The sequence below is a fragment of the Nelumbo nucifera genome, chromosome 1, assembly GCF_055504915.1.
Source record: "Nelumbo nucifera cultivar China Antique chromosome 1, China Antique-T2T, whole genome shotgun sequence".
In the NCBI taxonomy this organism is placed as follows: domain Eukaryota; kingdom Viridiplantae; phylum Streptophyta; class Magnoliopsida; order Proteales; family Nelumbonaceae; genus Nelumbo; species Nelumbo nucifera.
In genome coordinates, this window is record NC_142649.1 from 210,171,076 (window position 1) to 210,182,411 (window position 11,336).

An 11,336-nucleotide genomic window follows, 5' to 3' on the forward strand; every position below is an offset into this window, starting at 1 on the left:
ATTAAGATTTGTGAAAACAGTTAAACCAAAATAACAATAATTGAGATAGCTGCAATTACTGAATCTTGTTCCATCGATTCCTTTAGATTGAATCATGTTAAAACATTGGTCAAAGGCTGTCACGAACAATTGACCCCAAAAGATATCAACCTAATTGCTACTTGCACCATTATTCGTGACAATTACGGATCACCGAAATCATGGATAGCAGTAGGAAAATCAACATTAATTTAGTTTGTCAAACTAATTAACATCAACATCCAATAAAAATATGCACAAGAATCAATGAATACTTGAATTAAAAAGCAAGAAAATAAATTAACTATAGAACCTCACAATGACACAATCGAACCTCCCCCCTTGAACCAGAAAAAGAAGCTTAATTGCTCATGATCTGCACAATCTCCATGCTTTTCTTCTCCATAGCTGAACTACCTTCTTGAGCTTCTTGGTCTTCTTGATGATCTCTTGGATCTGAGAGTGAGTGATGCTAGAGCTGGTTCGCCCCCCTCTTTATATAGCCAAAGGAGAGGGCTGTTTTCCAACTCCTTCTAGGAGATCATCTTACCTTTAGGGAGTCTTGATCTTCTTTGAACTAATCCTATCCTATCTCTTATCTAATCCCCAACCTTCTTATCCTTATAGGATTACATTCAAAGTTTAGATCTAATAAGACTCTCTCCCTCTTGGGAGATTACATTCGAATTAGGACTCTAGACTCTTGCATCCGAGTTGGGCTTCTCTGCTACTTGGGCTGCTTCCAGGTTCTTCTACGAGTTGGGCTTCAGTTGTTAAATGGGCCTGGCTACGAATTTGCTCCGACTTCAGACCCAGTTTCGTACTCGATGCGAGCCGAATCAGTCAAAACCCAAAACAGTAAAGTTGTGGGCCTTTCTTTCTTCTTTCTAATGCTTCTTGAATTGCCCAATTTTGAGTTCGGAACTGTGAGTTAGGCCCAGATCTCTGACTATCGCCGAAACTGTGCAAAATCACCCGAATTGGCCTCTTTCCTTCCAATTGCCTTCTTTATTGCCCTGAATCAAAATACAAGAGTAATGAGTGCATTTAAGTGCTAAAGTAGTGTAAAAGGATGAAATTAAGGGTACAAAATAAGGTTCTTCTAAGTCTCATCAAAGGGTACACTCAGAAAGAGGGCATCGACTATGAGGAAACCTTTTCGCCCGTGGCCATGCTTAAATCCATTAGGATTCTGCTAGTTGTAGCAACATACCATGATTATGAGATTTGGAAATGGATGTCAAAACTGCATTCTTGAATGGAGATCATACTGAAGATATCTATATGCAGCAGCCGCAAGGCTTCATTGCTGCTGGTCAGGAACACATGGTATGTAAACTTAACAGATCCATTTATGGACTTAAACAAGATTCTAGAAGTTGGAACATCCGTTTTGACTCTGCTGTCAAAACGTTTGACTTCAAGCAGAATCTGGATGAGCCCTGTGTTTATAGGAAGTCCAGTGAGGATAAGGTTACTTTCTTGGTTCTGTATGTAGATGACATTCTACTCATTGAGAATGATGTAGGAATGTTAACTACGGTGAAAGTATGGCTTTCGCAGCAATTCTCCATGAAAGATCTTGGAGAAGCCTCCTATATATTGGGTCTTCGACTCTATAGAGAGAGATCAAAGCGGATAATAGGATTATCCCAATCTGCTTACATTGACAAAATAGTCAAAAGATACAGCATGGAGAACTCCAAGAAAGGAAATGTTCCTTTCAGGCCCGGAGTCACTCTCTCCAAGAAGATGTCTCCCAAGACTTCTGAGGAGATTGAGGGCATGAAGGACGTTCCCTATGCCTCTGCCGTAGGGAGCATCATGTATGCCATGCTGTGCACTCGCCCTGACATTGCTCAAGCAGGGAGTGTGGTAAGCAGATTCCAAGCCAACCCAGGGCAGGAGCACTGGACTACTGTGAAAAACATACTTAAGTACCTTCGAAGGACAAAAGAGTTTTGTCTGGTATTCGATGGTAGCTCACTACAAATCCAAGGGTATACTGATGCCAATTTCCAGTCGGATCCAGATGATAGAAAGTCTACATCTGGATATATTTTCACGTTAGGATCGTGTGTAGTTTGCTGGAAAAGCAGCAAACAGGGGTCCACTGCAGACTCCACGACCGAAGCCGAATGCATTGTCGCAAGCGAGGCTGCCAAAGAAGTCGTGTGGATGAAGAAGTTCGTTCACGAGTTGGGAGTAGTTCCATCCAGCACAAATAAGTACCTTGAACTTTAAAAAATACACACTTTCCTTCACCTGGTATTCCATCAGTTAAACATTATATAATGCCAAAAATAGCCTCTCATGTTTTTCTGAGATCATTCTCAAATAGTTGAACATCTCCCCATGATGATGTTTTCACATAGATAGAAAATAACATATTCAAATTTTCCAACGACAACATTCTGTAGTGATGATTTTACACTATAGATTGATTCCAAAAAATACACTAGAAGGGTATTTTTGGCATTATTTAATGTTTAATTGACAAAATACTAATGGATGGACCCAAGTATCTAATTTTGAGTGTTCAGGGTACTCAAGTGTTGCAATTTAAAGTTCAGTGTGTCTATTTGTCACTACCCCAAAGTATAGGATACCTATACATAATTTACCCTTTCAAATTGGGCCTAAAATGCCATTGCTCTAGAGGAATCTCCCCCAGTCCCACCTCCTAGTGTTCTTATTCTTAGTTGTAATTTTTGGATACTGTTAAGGGACTTCTTGAGGTTAGACGGGTGTTTTCCGTAGAGAACAATGTTGTTCTTTGGTTTCATTGTTTTTTATTCTTGTAATCTCCTTTTGATTTTTAGTTGATTATTTTGTTTGTCTTAAACTTTGCTAATGTGAGTTTCTTACACCACCAGTTCTAAGTTTGGATAAAGGAAAAGGGTTGAGTCAGGTTGGCAACTAATACTAAAAGTTTTGTTGAACTCTCATGATCATTGCAGACTACTTGTAATTAGAACAAGGCTTAGATGATGATGATAGTAATGTTTTGTTCATCTTAACTATTGACGTAGACATTTAACAACTACATAAATATTGTATTAATGCATTAGGTTCATTTAATTTTTTTATGTGCTTAAGGTGTTAGGTGATGTCCCTTCATTCACTGTTTGATCCTCAACGTGCCCATTATAATTAATTAAATTTTAGTACAATGCTATTGGTAGGTCATTGTTTGTCCAGGCTTGAAGCCAAATAGGTTTTGGCATGAAGGGTGTGTCAAAGAATAAAAACCTATTCAGTGTCCTCACCTAATAAGTTAAGCTTTTAGGTTGAATGGTTCCTTGTTAAGATAGTATCCAAGCCTATTGGACCAAATAGTATAGTGTTTCATCCTCACTGCCCCCATTTTGTTTAATTAAATTTTAGTAGAAGGTATGGGTGGGCTGTGCTTGTCCACACTTCAAGCCTGATGGGCTTTCTTGTGAGGGGGTGAAGATATGGTTACTACTTTTGCTTTAGGGTTACACATTGTAGGGCTAGATTATGTTAGGATGGACTCATTGCATTGGTTGTGTTTAAGTTGGTACCCAAGCCTTGGGTTTGGTTTGCATTAAATTCATCGAGCCCAATCCAATCCAACTCGAGTGGTACCTATGGCTCATGTGATGAATTACACATGGCCTTAATATCAGACACCAACCACCAAAAAATAATCCTGTCAATTGAATGAGGGGTGGAGCATAATAGACCTGATGAATACCCTACCATGTTCATCACCAAGGATATAAAAACCGACACAAAAATGGAACCGCTTTGACCACCGGTTCTTGTATCAGCAGTTCGACTGCCCGGGTGAAACAGTTCAAGTGGTTTGATGTATTTAACCCTTGGATTGCAATATTAGGGTAGAAGGGTTTGAGAAAAGAAAGAGATTGGTAGTTGTCACCGGTCATGATAAAGGAATGAAGGAATGAAGGAATGAAAGGAGGGAAGGAAGGATGAATGAAGAAGAAGAAGAAGGAAGAGGAGGCGATGTTCACCGATCATGATAATAGTGATGGTAGCAATAGAAATGTTATTGGGAATGTCTCTCTCCAGCCCTTTTGGATGTCTCTCTTTCTCTAATTTCATATCTCACTTCTCTCTCTCTCTCTCTCTCTCTCTCTCTCTCTCACTCTCTCTCACACACACAAATATCACTGAGCTTAGATTTGAGGTCTTCTATCAGACTCTCAGTCCCTCCCCCATCTATTGATCTCCTCTTTTCTCTCTTAGTCCTTCTTTAAAAATATTTTTTTATTAAACAACAAACCATTGATTGGGTCGAACAGTTTGGTGGTTCAACCACCTAGGTTAGTGGTTCTCTGACCAATTCAACGTTATTATTTTTCGTAAAAGTGGTCCAGTCCAAAAAGGACCCAGAGACATGACTGGTTCCGGAGCAGATGGTTCAACCATTTTTCAAAACAATGTTCATCACTAATTGGCCCCAATATTAAGGCACTTAAACAACGTATATATTCATTTTAGTGCCTTAATTTTTTAGCCAATGAGTGATAAACACGGTAAGTTGGGTTGACATAGTTTAATTTATTTAACCTAATTTTTTTTTGATGAATCTTCTTATTGAGATGCAATTAATTAAGGTGGCGTTTGATTACGTCGAATTGAAATTTAAGTCTGAAAATAAAAAGAAAAGCTATTATTTCCCTTTGAAATCTGAAAAGCAGTATATATATGTTTTTTAACTTTTCAAAGAGGCTCTTAAAATTTTAGTTGTTTGGGTTGGATCAGTTCTCCAATCTCTGAAATTTATCAAACGCCACCTAGTTTTCCAAACTTTAGCTCATCCTGTCAGTATAATGCCTATATTAAAGTTTATTAGTTTATTTAATTTCACGATGGAGGGATGTGGACCTGAACAATTATTGAGGATAACCCTACTGCCACATCATCAGGAGCTGCCATGTCATCATCAGATTGATCTCCATCTACAGATATAACTCTATCTAGATTGAGATAGCACTCAACTAACTAGATAGATCCTATCAGATAGAGTTTAAATCTAAGAAAAGCTCTATCTGATAGAGTTCAATGTTATCTAACTCTGTCCAACTATTGTTGTACTCAAAGTGTACTTCTTCACCTATAAATACACAGGGCTCTATCCCATCGAACCATTCTCAATTTGTTTGGCTTTTCTACTTGTTGTTTATTTTCCTAACTATAATAGAACATGCAGCTTCAAACATGCATAACGAATTATTGAATTACATTTATATTTTAGACAAATAAATTAAAACTTGCAACCACAAAGAACGGCATTGGCCTCAAAATCAAAGTACCATTTTATGTAAATGGCGACATGTGGACACAAACATCTGACAGACACAGACCCGAGAACTACTCGATCAACACGTACAGAGGAGAACACAAACTTTTGACGGACACAGACTCGAAAACTACTGAACAGAGAGAAGTAGATCTAATAGAGGAATTATTAACTGTTTCTAAGAAATGAAGAAATAAATTACAGGAATCAAGAATCATAAAATTCCGCCAATAAATAGATTAGTTGTTGTCGCCCTTGGATTTGGATTTGTTCTGTATGACATAGTTTGAAATTGCTTTGGCCACCCACCACAAAGTACCAGCGGTAATACGGTTGGCGTTGTCTTCAAACTTGTCGTCGAGCTCAAAGGCAGTGGTGGATTGAATGATGCATGAGGAGGCGTCTTTCTCTATGACTTTGAAAATAATATCGAATGAACGAAACCCAATATCAAGAAATCCTCCTTCAATCACTCGGACCAACTTCTCGCGTTCTTGATGATCAATCTTTATGAACTTCTCCTTCCATATACGTGGCTCTGGAAGCGCTGAATGAAACAGTAATTATATTTAAGTATCAAATTAAACCATCATGGGTTAATAAGAAATATTTCAATTCATTCATTCATTAATGCAATAAATAAAATGATGAAAAGAAGAAGAAATTAAAGGGTAATGCAAGAATATATATATATATATATATATATATTACCGTCGTCGAGTTCAATGAGAATGACAGTGCCGACCGTTCCATCACCCTCAAGAACATCATTTCTCTTGTAAACTTGGGGCATAAGTTGGACGAAGAGTTTGGGCAGATCGGGCGAGCCATACACAGCCCACACATCATCTGCAGGCACCCCTACTTCCATCTCGTTAGTTACACGCGCAGTCATCATCTTGTTAATTCAAAATTGATGCAAATAAACAAATTAAAAGCTAAGCTCTTCGAACAAGTTTTGGATGTAAGGTGTGTTTGATTGATCTATATCTAGTAGCCTTTTTATATATCTAACTCCCACCATGCAATAACTTGGCAACTCTCAAGCACGTTTTGGATAAGTCTTAGCCGACGGATTCGTTTGACTCCTTTTCTCTCATTGATTAAATGATAATGAAATTACCAAAAAGTCCAAAAGTATAGGTAGGTTTGTGATAGCGTGTGGATGCGGCGATAACAACAAAGGAGAGCCAGCCAGAGGACTTGAATTGAGAATAGGAATACCTGACATGAAATGTTCAATTTCCAACCAAATAGGAACGTCAATGAATGATGACCTGGTCTGTACCGGCTGGCTGCTCTGTACTGTAGGCGGTCAATTTGCCGATGATGTAGACCAGTCTATTTGTTTTGACCGTCTATCTTTTTGATATGGCTAAGGCCATGATGGCAAAAGCTCCATATCTGGTGCATATATAGAGAGAGAAGTACGGATAAGCACATGCAGATTTCAGAGTTATATTAAACATTCAAATGGGATAAACAATTGAGGGGTGGGAGTTTAACCCATTCCCAAACGCCAATTACCCAAAGAAGAAAGATTCAATAGAGAAACCTCAAGAAATCCTAATCGAATCTAGATTATCAAATTGGAGAATCAAAGAAGAAGACAATTTATGAATCTTTGCATCAATCTTCGATCTCCTTGTTGTGTTCCTTCTCCAATTCGCATTCAGCAGCCCTCTCTTCTCTCTAGCAATTCCTCTTCTTCAATTTTCTTTTTGGGGTTCGAAACCTTAATCCTTTCTTTTTCTTTTCTTTTTATACCTTTCCTCTTCTCTAAAGGCAGCCGCCTTTCTCCCCTCTAGGGCTACGAATTGGGCTGTTGCTTTTGGTGGGTTGAACTGTTGTTCTTTTGATTTTCAGTTGGGTCTTGCTTCTTTGTGGGCCGAAGTGCTTCCCTTTTCACCCTAGATTGTCCCAAATTGGCCCAGAACCTTCATCTTTGGCGATTAGTTACCTGAAAAGTGACAAAACATCCGAATGCATTAAACTGACTCATAAATACCCAAATTAACCCTAGAATCTCAACAATTAAGCCTAAAAAGACCCCAAGTTCTTTTGAATATTCCCCCACACTTGAATTGTTACTTGTCCCCAAGTAACAAGGACACAAATCAAGTGATTTGTCATCTAGACTCTAAGTTTGGATAAAGGAAAATGGTTAAGTCAGGTTGGCAACTTATACTAAAAGTTTTGTTGAACTCTAATGATCATTGCAGGCTACTTATAATTGGTTCACTATGTTCGGTTCACTATGCTCGGTTCATAATAAGCACAACTATGCTCGATTCATAATAAGCACAACTAATACTAAAAGTTGTTAAACACAACTATACTCGGTTCACTATGTTAATTACAAGAGTCTCACCAATGCACTGCCCATGTTTTAATTAAGAGCACACAAGTCAACTAAATCCAGGATAAATCACCAACTCACAATGTAAATTCAAAAAAATTCAAGAGACATCAATATGAGTATATGAACACTTTATAAACACTTCATAATAAGCACCTCAACTAGATTGTCAATAAATGAAATTACAAATGCAAATTCAAATGCCATGGATTTTACCAAATAAATAGCATAGAGTCACATGAGATCATTAAGGTCAACTCTTTTTTTTTTTTTTTTTCGGCCAACCTCCCCCACACTTAAGCTTTTTACACGCCACTTGGGGGGCATTTTGTTCTTTCCTAAGTTATTAAAATTCCTTTTGACACAAATACAAACGTGGGTAACGAATGCACCTGGTTACTCAACATATAATATACTTAGAATGCTTTGCATACTCTTATTCTCAGTCACCGTTTTACGTGAAAATCAACATTTATGATGAAGATTCCCGGTTACTAAGCAACCAAAAACATTGGAGTAGACACATTTTAATTTAATTGACCTTAAATCATGTCTCTGAATTAAATAATTTGACTTCCATTACAATTACAATGAATAGCATCCAAAGGAGTAAATGTAATTTCATTCATCAGCTACCTTGCCAAACTACCCATTAATCCGTATCTCAAAAGTATCATACACACCAAATTGATTTCCTAAATTTATGCACTTTACATTACAATTTAATGAATTCACCCTAAATTCTTTTACTTGATATGTCCTAAAAATAGCATGACTAGCATTCTTTCATTGACTCTGAAAAAGATTAACACTATTAATACCGAGCATAGTTCACACAATTTCTGCAAAAATTTTGCCTAGAACAGAGAAATTCAAAAGAAAAGACTGTTGCAATTAATTAAACATCACACCTAATCCCCCCCCACACTTATGCATGGCATTGTCCCTATTGACAAATACATAATCAGAAATGGAAACTCCCTTACATGGCAGTATCAAACGATCTCAATAAGGGACACTATCTCCCTTTCTCTAAGCACTTCACCCTGAAGGTATGGCTTGCAATGGTGACCATTCACCTTAAAATGCTCTCCTTTCAAGTTTTCCAATTCAAGAGCACCATGAGAAAATGTCTGAGTGATTGTGAACGGTCCACTACATCTCGACTTCAGCTTTCCTGGAAACAATTTCAAATGAGAGTTAAACAACAAAACCAAATTACCTACCTAAAAGTCCTCCTGAACAATATGCACATCGTGCCATCTCTTTGTCTTCTCCTTGTATAGCCTGGCATTCTCATATGCCTGCTGTCTAATCTCATCTAACTCATTATGTTGTAGCATTCACTTTTCACCTATAGTCTTCATATTGAAGTTCAATGCCTTGATTGCCCAAAATGCCCGACGTTCCAACTCGACAGAAAGGTGACACGCCTTGCCATAAATCAACCTATAAGGGGACATACCAATAGAGGTTTTGTAAGCAGTCTGATACGCCCATAAAGCATCATCAAGCTTTGCAGCCCAATCTTTCCTTGACCCATTGACAGTCTTCTCCAAAATCTTCTTAAGTTCCCTATCAGATACCTCGACTCTCCCACTAGTCTGGGGGTGATAGGGTGTAGCAACCCTGTGATAGACATTATATATCTTGAGGAGAGAATCAAACTGTTTGTTGCAAAAGTGGGATCCCCCATCACTAATGATAGCTCTAGGAACTCCAAACCTCGAGAAAAGCTTCTTCAAGAATTTAATCACTGCCCTAGCATCATTGGTGGGGGATGCAACCACATCAACCCACTTGGAGACATAATCCACTCCCACCAAAATGTAACGGTTCCCATGTGAGGATGGGAAAGGACCCATGAAGTCAACTCCCCCCACACATAAAAAAGTTCAATATCCTGAATAGAAGTCAATGACATCTCATTTCTCTTGGAGATATTTCCCACTTGCTGGCAGGGATCACATCTAGCAACAAACCCTCTAGAGTCCTAAAATAATGTAGGCTAGAAAAAACTCTCTAGAACCTTAGCAGCTGTCTTTGTTGCACCAAAATGACCACCATATGCTGAGTCATGGCAATGAGTAAGAATGTCAAGCATCTCTTCCTCAGGCACACATCTCCTAATGATATTATCACCAAAAATCTTGTAAAGGTAAGGATCCTCCCATAAGTAATGCTTAGCTTCCGACAAAAGCCACTTTTTCTGCTAATAAGACAAATCTGGTGGCAGGATATAACAAGCTTAATAATTTGCCAAATCTGCATACCAGGGTGCACTCAAATGTTGAATAGCTAGAAGGAGTTCATCTAGGAAGTTCTCATTGATCTCAAGCTCATCATCTCTTTTCTCAACACCCTCCAACCTAGACAAGTGATCAGCTACTACATTCTCCGATCCTTTCTTATCTCTGATCTCAATATCAAATTCTTGAAGGAGTAAAATCCAGCGAATGAGTCGTGGCTTTGCATCCTTCTTGGCAAAAAGGTACCTGAGTGCAGCATGGTCAGTATAAATTATTACCTTAGAGCCAAGCAAATATGATCAGAATTTGTTCACTACAAACACCACTGCTAACATCTCCTTCTCAATGGTTGTGTAATTAAGCTGGGCATCCGCCAAAGTTCTACTTGCGTAATACACAACATGCATCATCTTATCCTTCCTTTGCCCTAACACAACTCCAATAGCTTGATCACTGGCATCACACATAATCTCAAAAGGCAAAGACCAATCTGGTGGTGAGATACTAACGCTAATTTTAACCTACGAAAAGCATTCAAACATGCATAATCAAACTCAAAAGGGACATCTTTAATCAGCAAATTAGTAAGAGGTTTAGCAATAGATGAAAAATCCTTAATAAATCACCTATAAAAGCCAGCATGGCCAAGAAAACCTCTTACTCCCTTTACTGATGTAGGAGGTGGCAACTTTTCAAAGATCTTTGTTTTAGCTCTGTCAACCTCGATACCTTTGCTGGAAATTTTGTGGCCCAAAACTATGCTTTCCTCCACCATAAGGTGGCACGTCTCCCAGTTTAGAACAAGGTTAGCCTCCTCACATCTTTTAAGAACCCTATCAAGGTTAGCCAAACACAGATCAAATGAATCACCAAAAACAGAAAAGTCATCCATGAATACCTTCATTATGCCTTCAATCATGTCAGAGAAGATGGCCATCATACACCTCTGAAAGGTAGCTGGTGCGTTAAACAACCCAAAAGGCATTCACCTATAAGCAAAAGTGCCATATGGGCATGTAAAAGTGGTCTTCTCTTGATCCTTTGGAAAAATAAAAATCTGGTTATATCTAGAATAGCCATCCAGAAAGCAATAATAGGCATGACCTGCTCACCCACTTCGTTTTTCACAACAGTCATACCACTTTTCTTGGGTACACACTGAACAGGACTGACCCAAGAACTATCAGAAATAGCATAGATAATACTTGCATCAAGAAGCTTGACAATCTCTTTCTTCACTACTTCATGTGCAGGTTCAATCTTCTTTGCCTCTCAGCTGTGGCATGAAATCCATCCTCCATGTGAATCCTGTGCATCACAACAGAAGGACTAATGCCCTTTATGTCTGAAATCTGCCAACCTAAAGCCTTAATCCAATGCCTTACCACATTTAACACTTTTTATTCATGCTTATTCG

General features: G+C 38.4%; 1 protein-coding gene and 1 pseudogene across 1 annotated transcript; both read right to left on the bottom strand.

Moving 5' to 3' along the window:
* Nucleotides 1–5,303: 5,303 nt before the first annotated feature.
* Nucleotides 5,304–6,301, bottom strand: LOC148804446 (norbelladine synthase-like). The gene is made up of 2 exons (XM_088887286.1): nt 6,023–6,301; nt 5,304–5,858 (listed from the first exon to the last, which is right to left on the bottom strand). Exons 1-2 carry the CDS (start codon nt 6,207–6,209, stop codon nt 5,551–5,553), a joined length of 495 nt encoding a protein of 164 aa, XP_088743412.1. The 5' UTR covers nt 6,210–6,301; the 3' UTR covers nt 5,304–5,550.
* A 3,377-nt stretch (nt 6,302–9,678) lies between these two features.
* The window catches only part of LOC148804447 (uncharacterized), a 150,998-nt pseudogene continuing 149,340 nt past the window's right edge, over nt 9,679–11,336 (bottom strand).

Excerpts from the sequence above, each read along its gene's own strand:
- LOC148804446 (XM_088887286.1), bottom strand. The coding sequence starts at position 6,209 with ATGATGACTGCGCGTGTAACTAACGAGATGGAAGTAGGGGTGCCTGCA. Across the intron at positions 5,859-6,022 it reads TCTCATTGAACTCGACGACG|CGCTTCCAGAGCCACGTATA; the intron begins GTAATATATATA and ends TGTTTCATTCAG.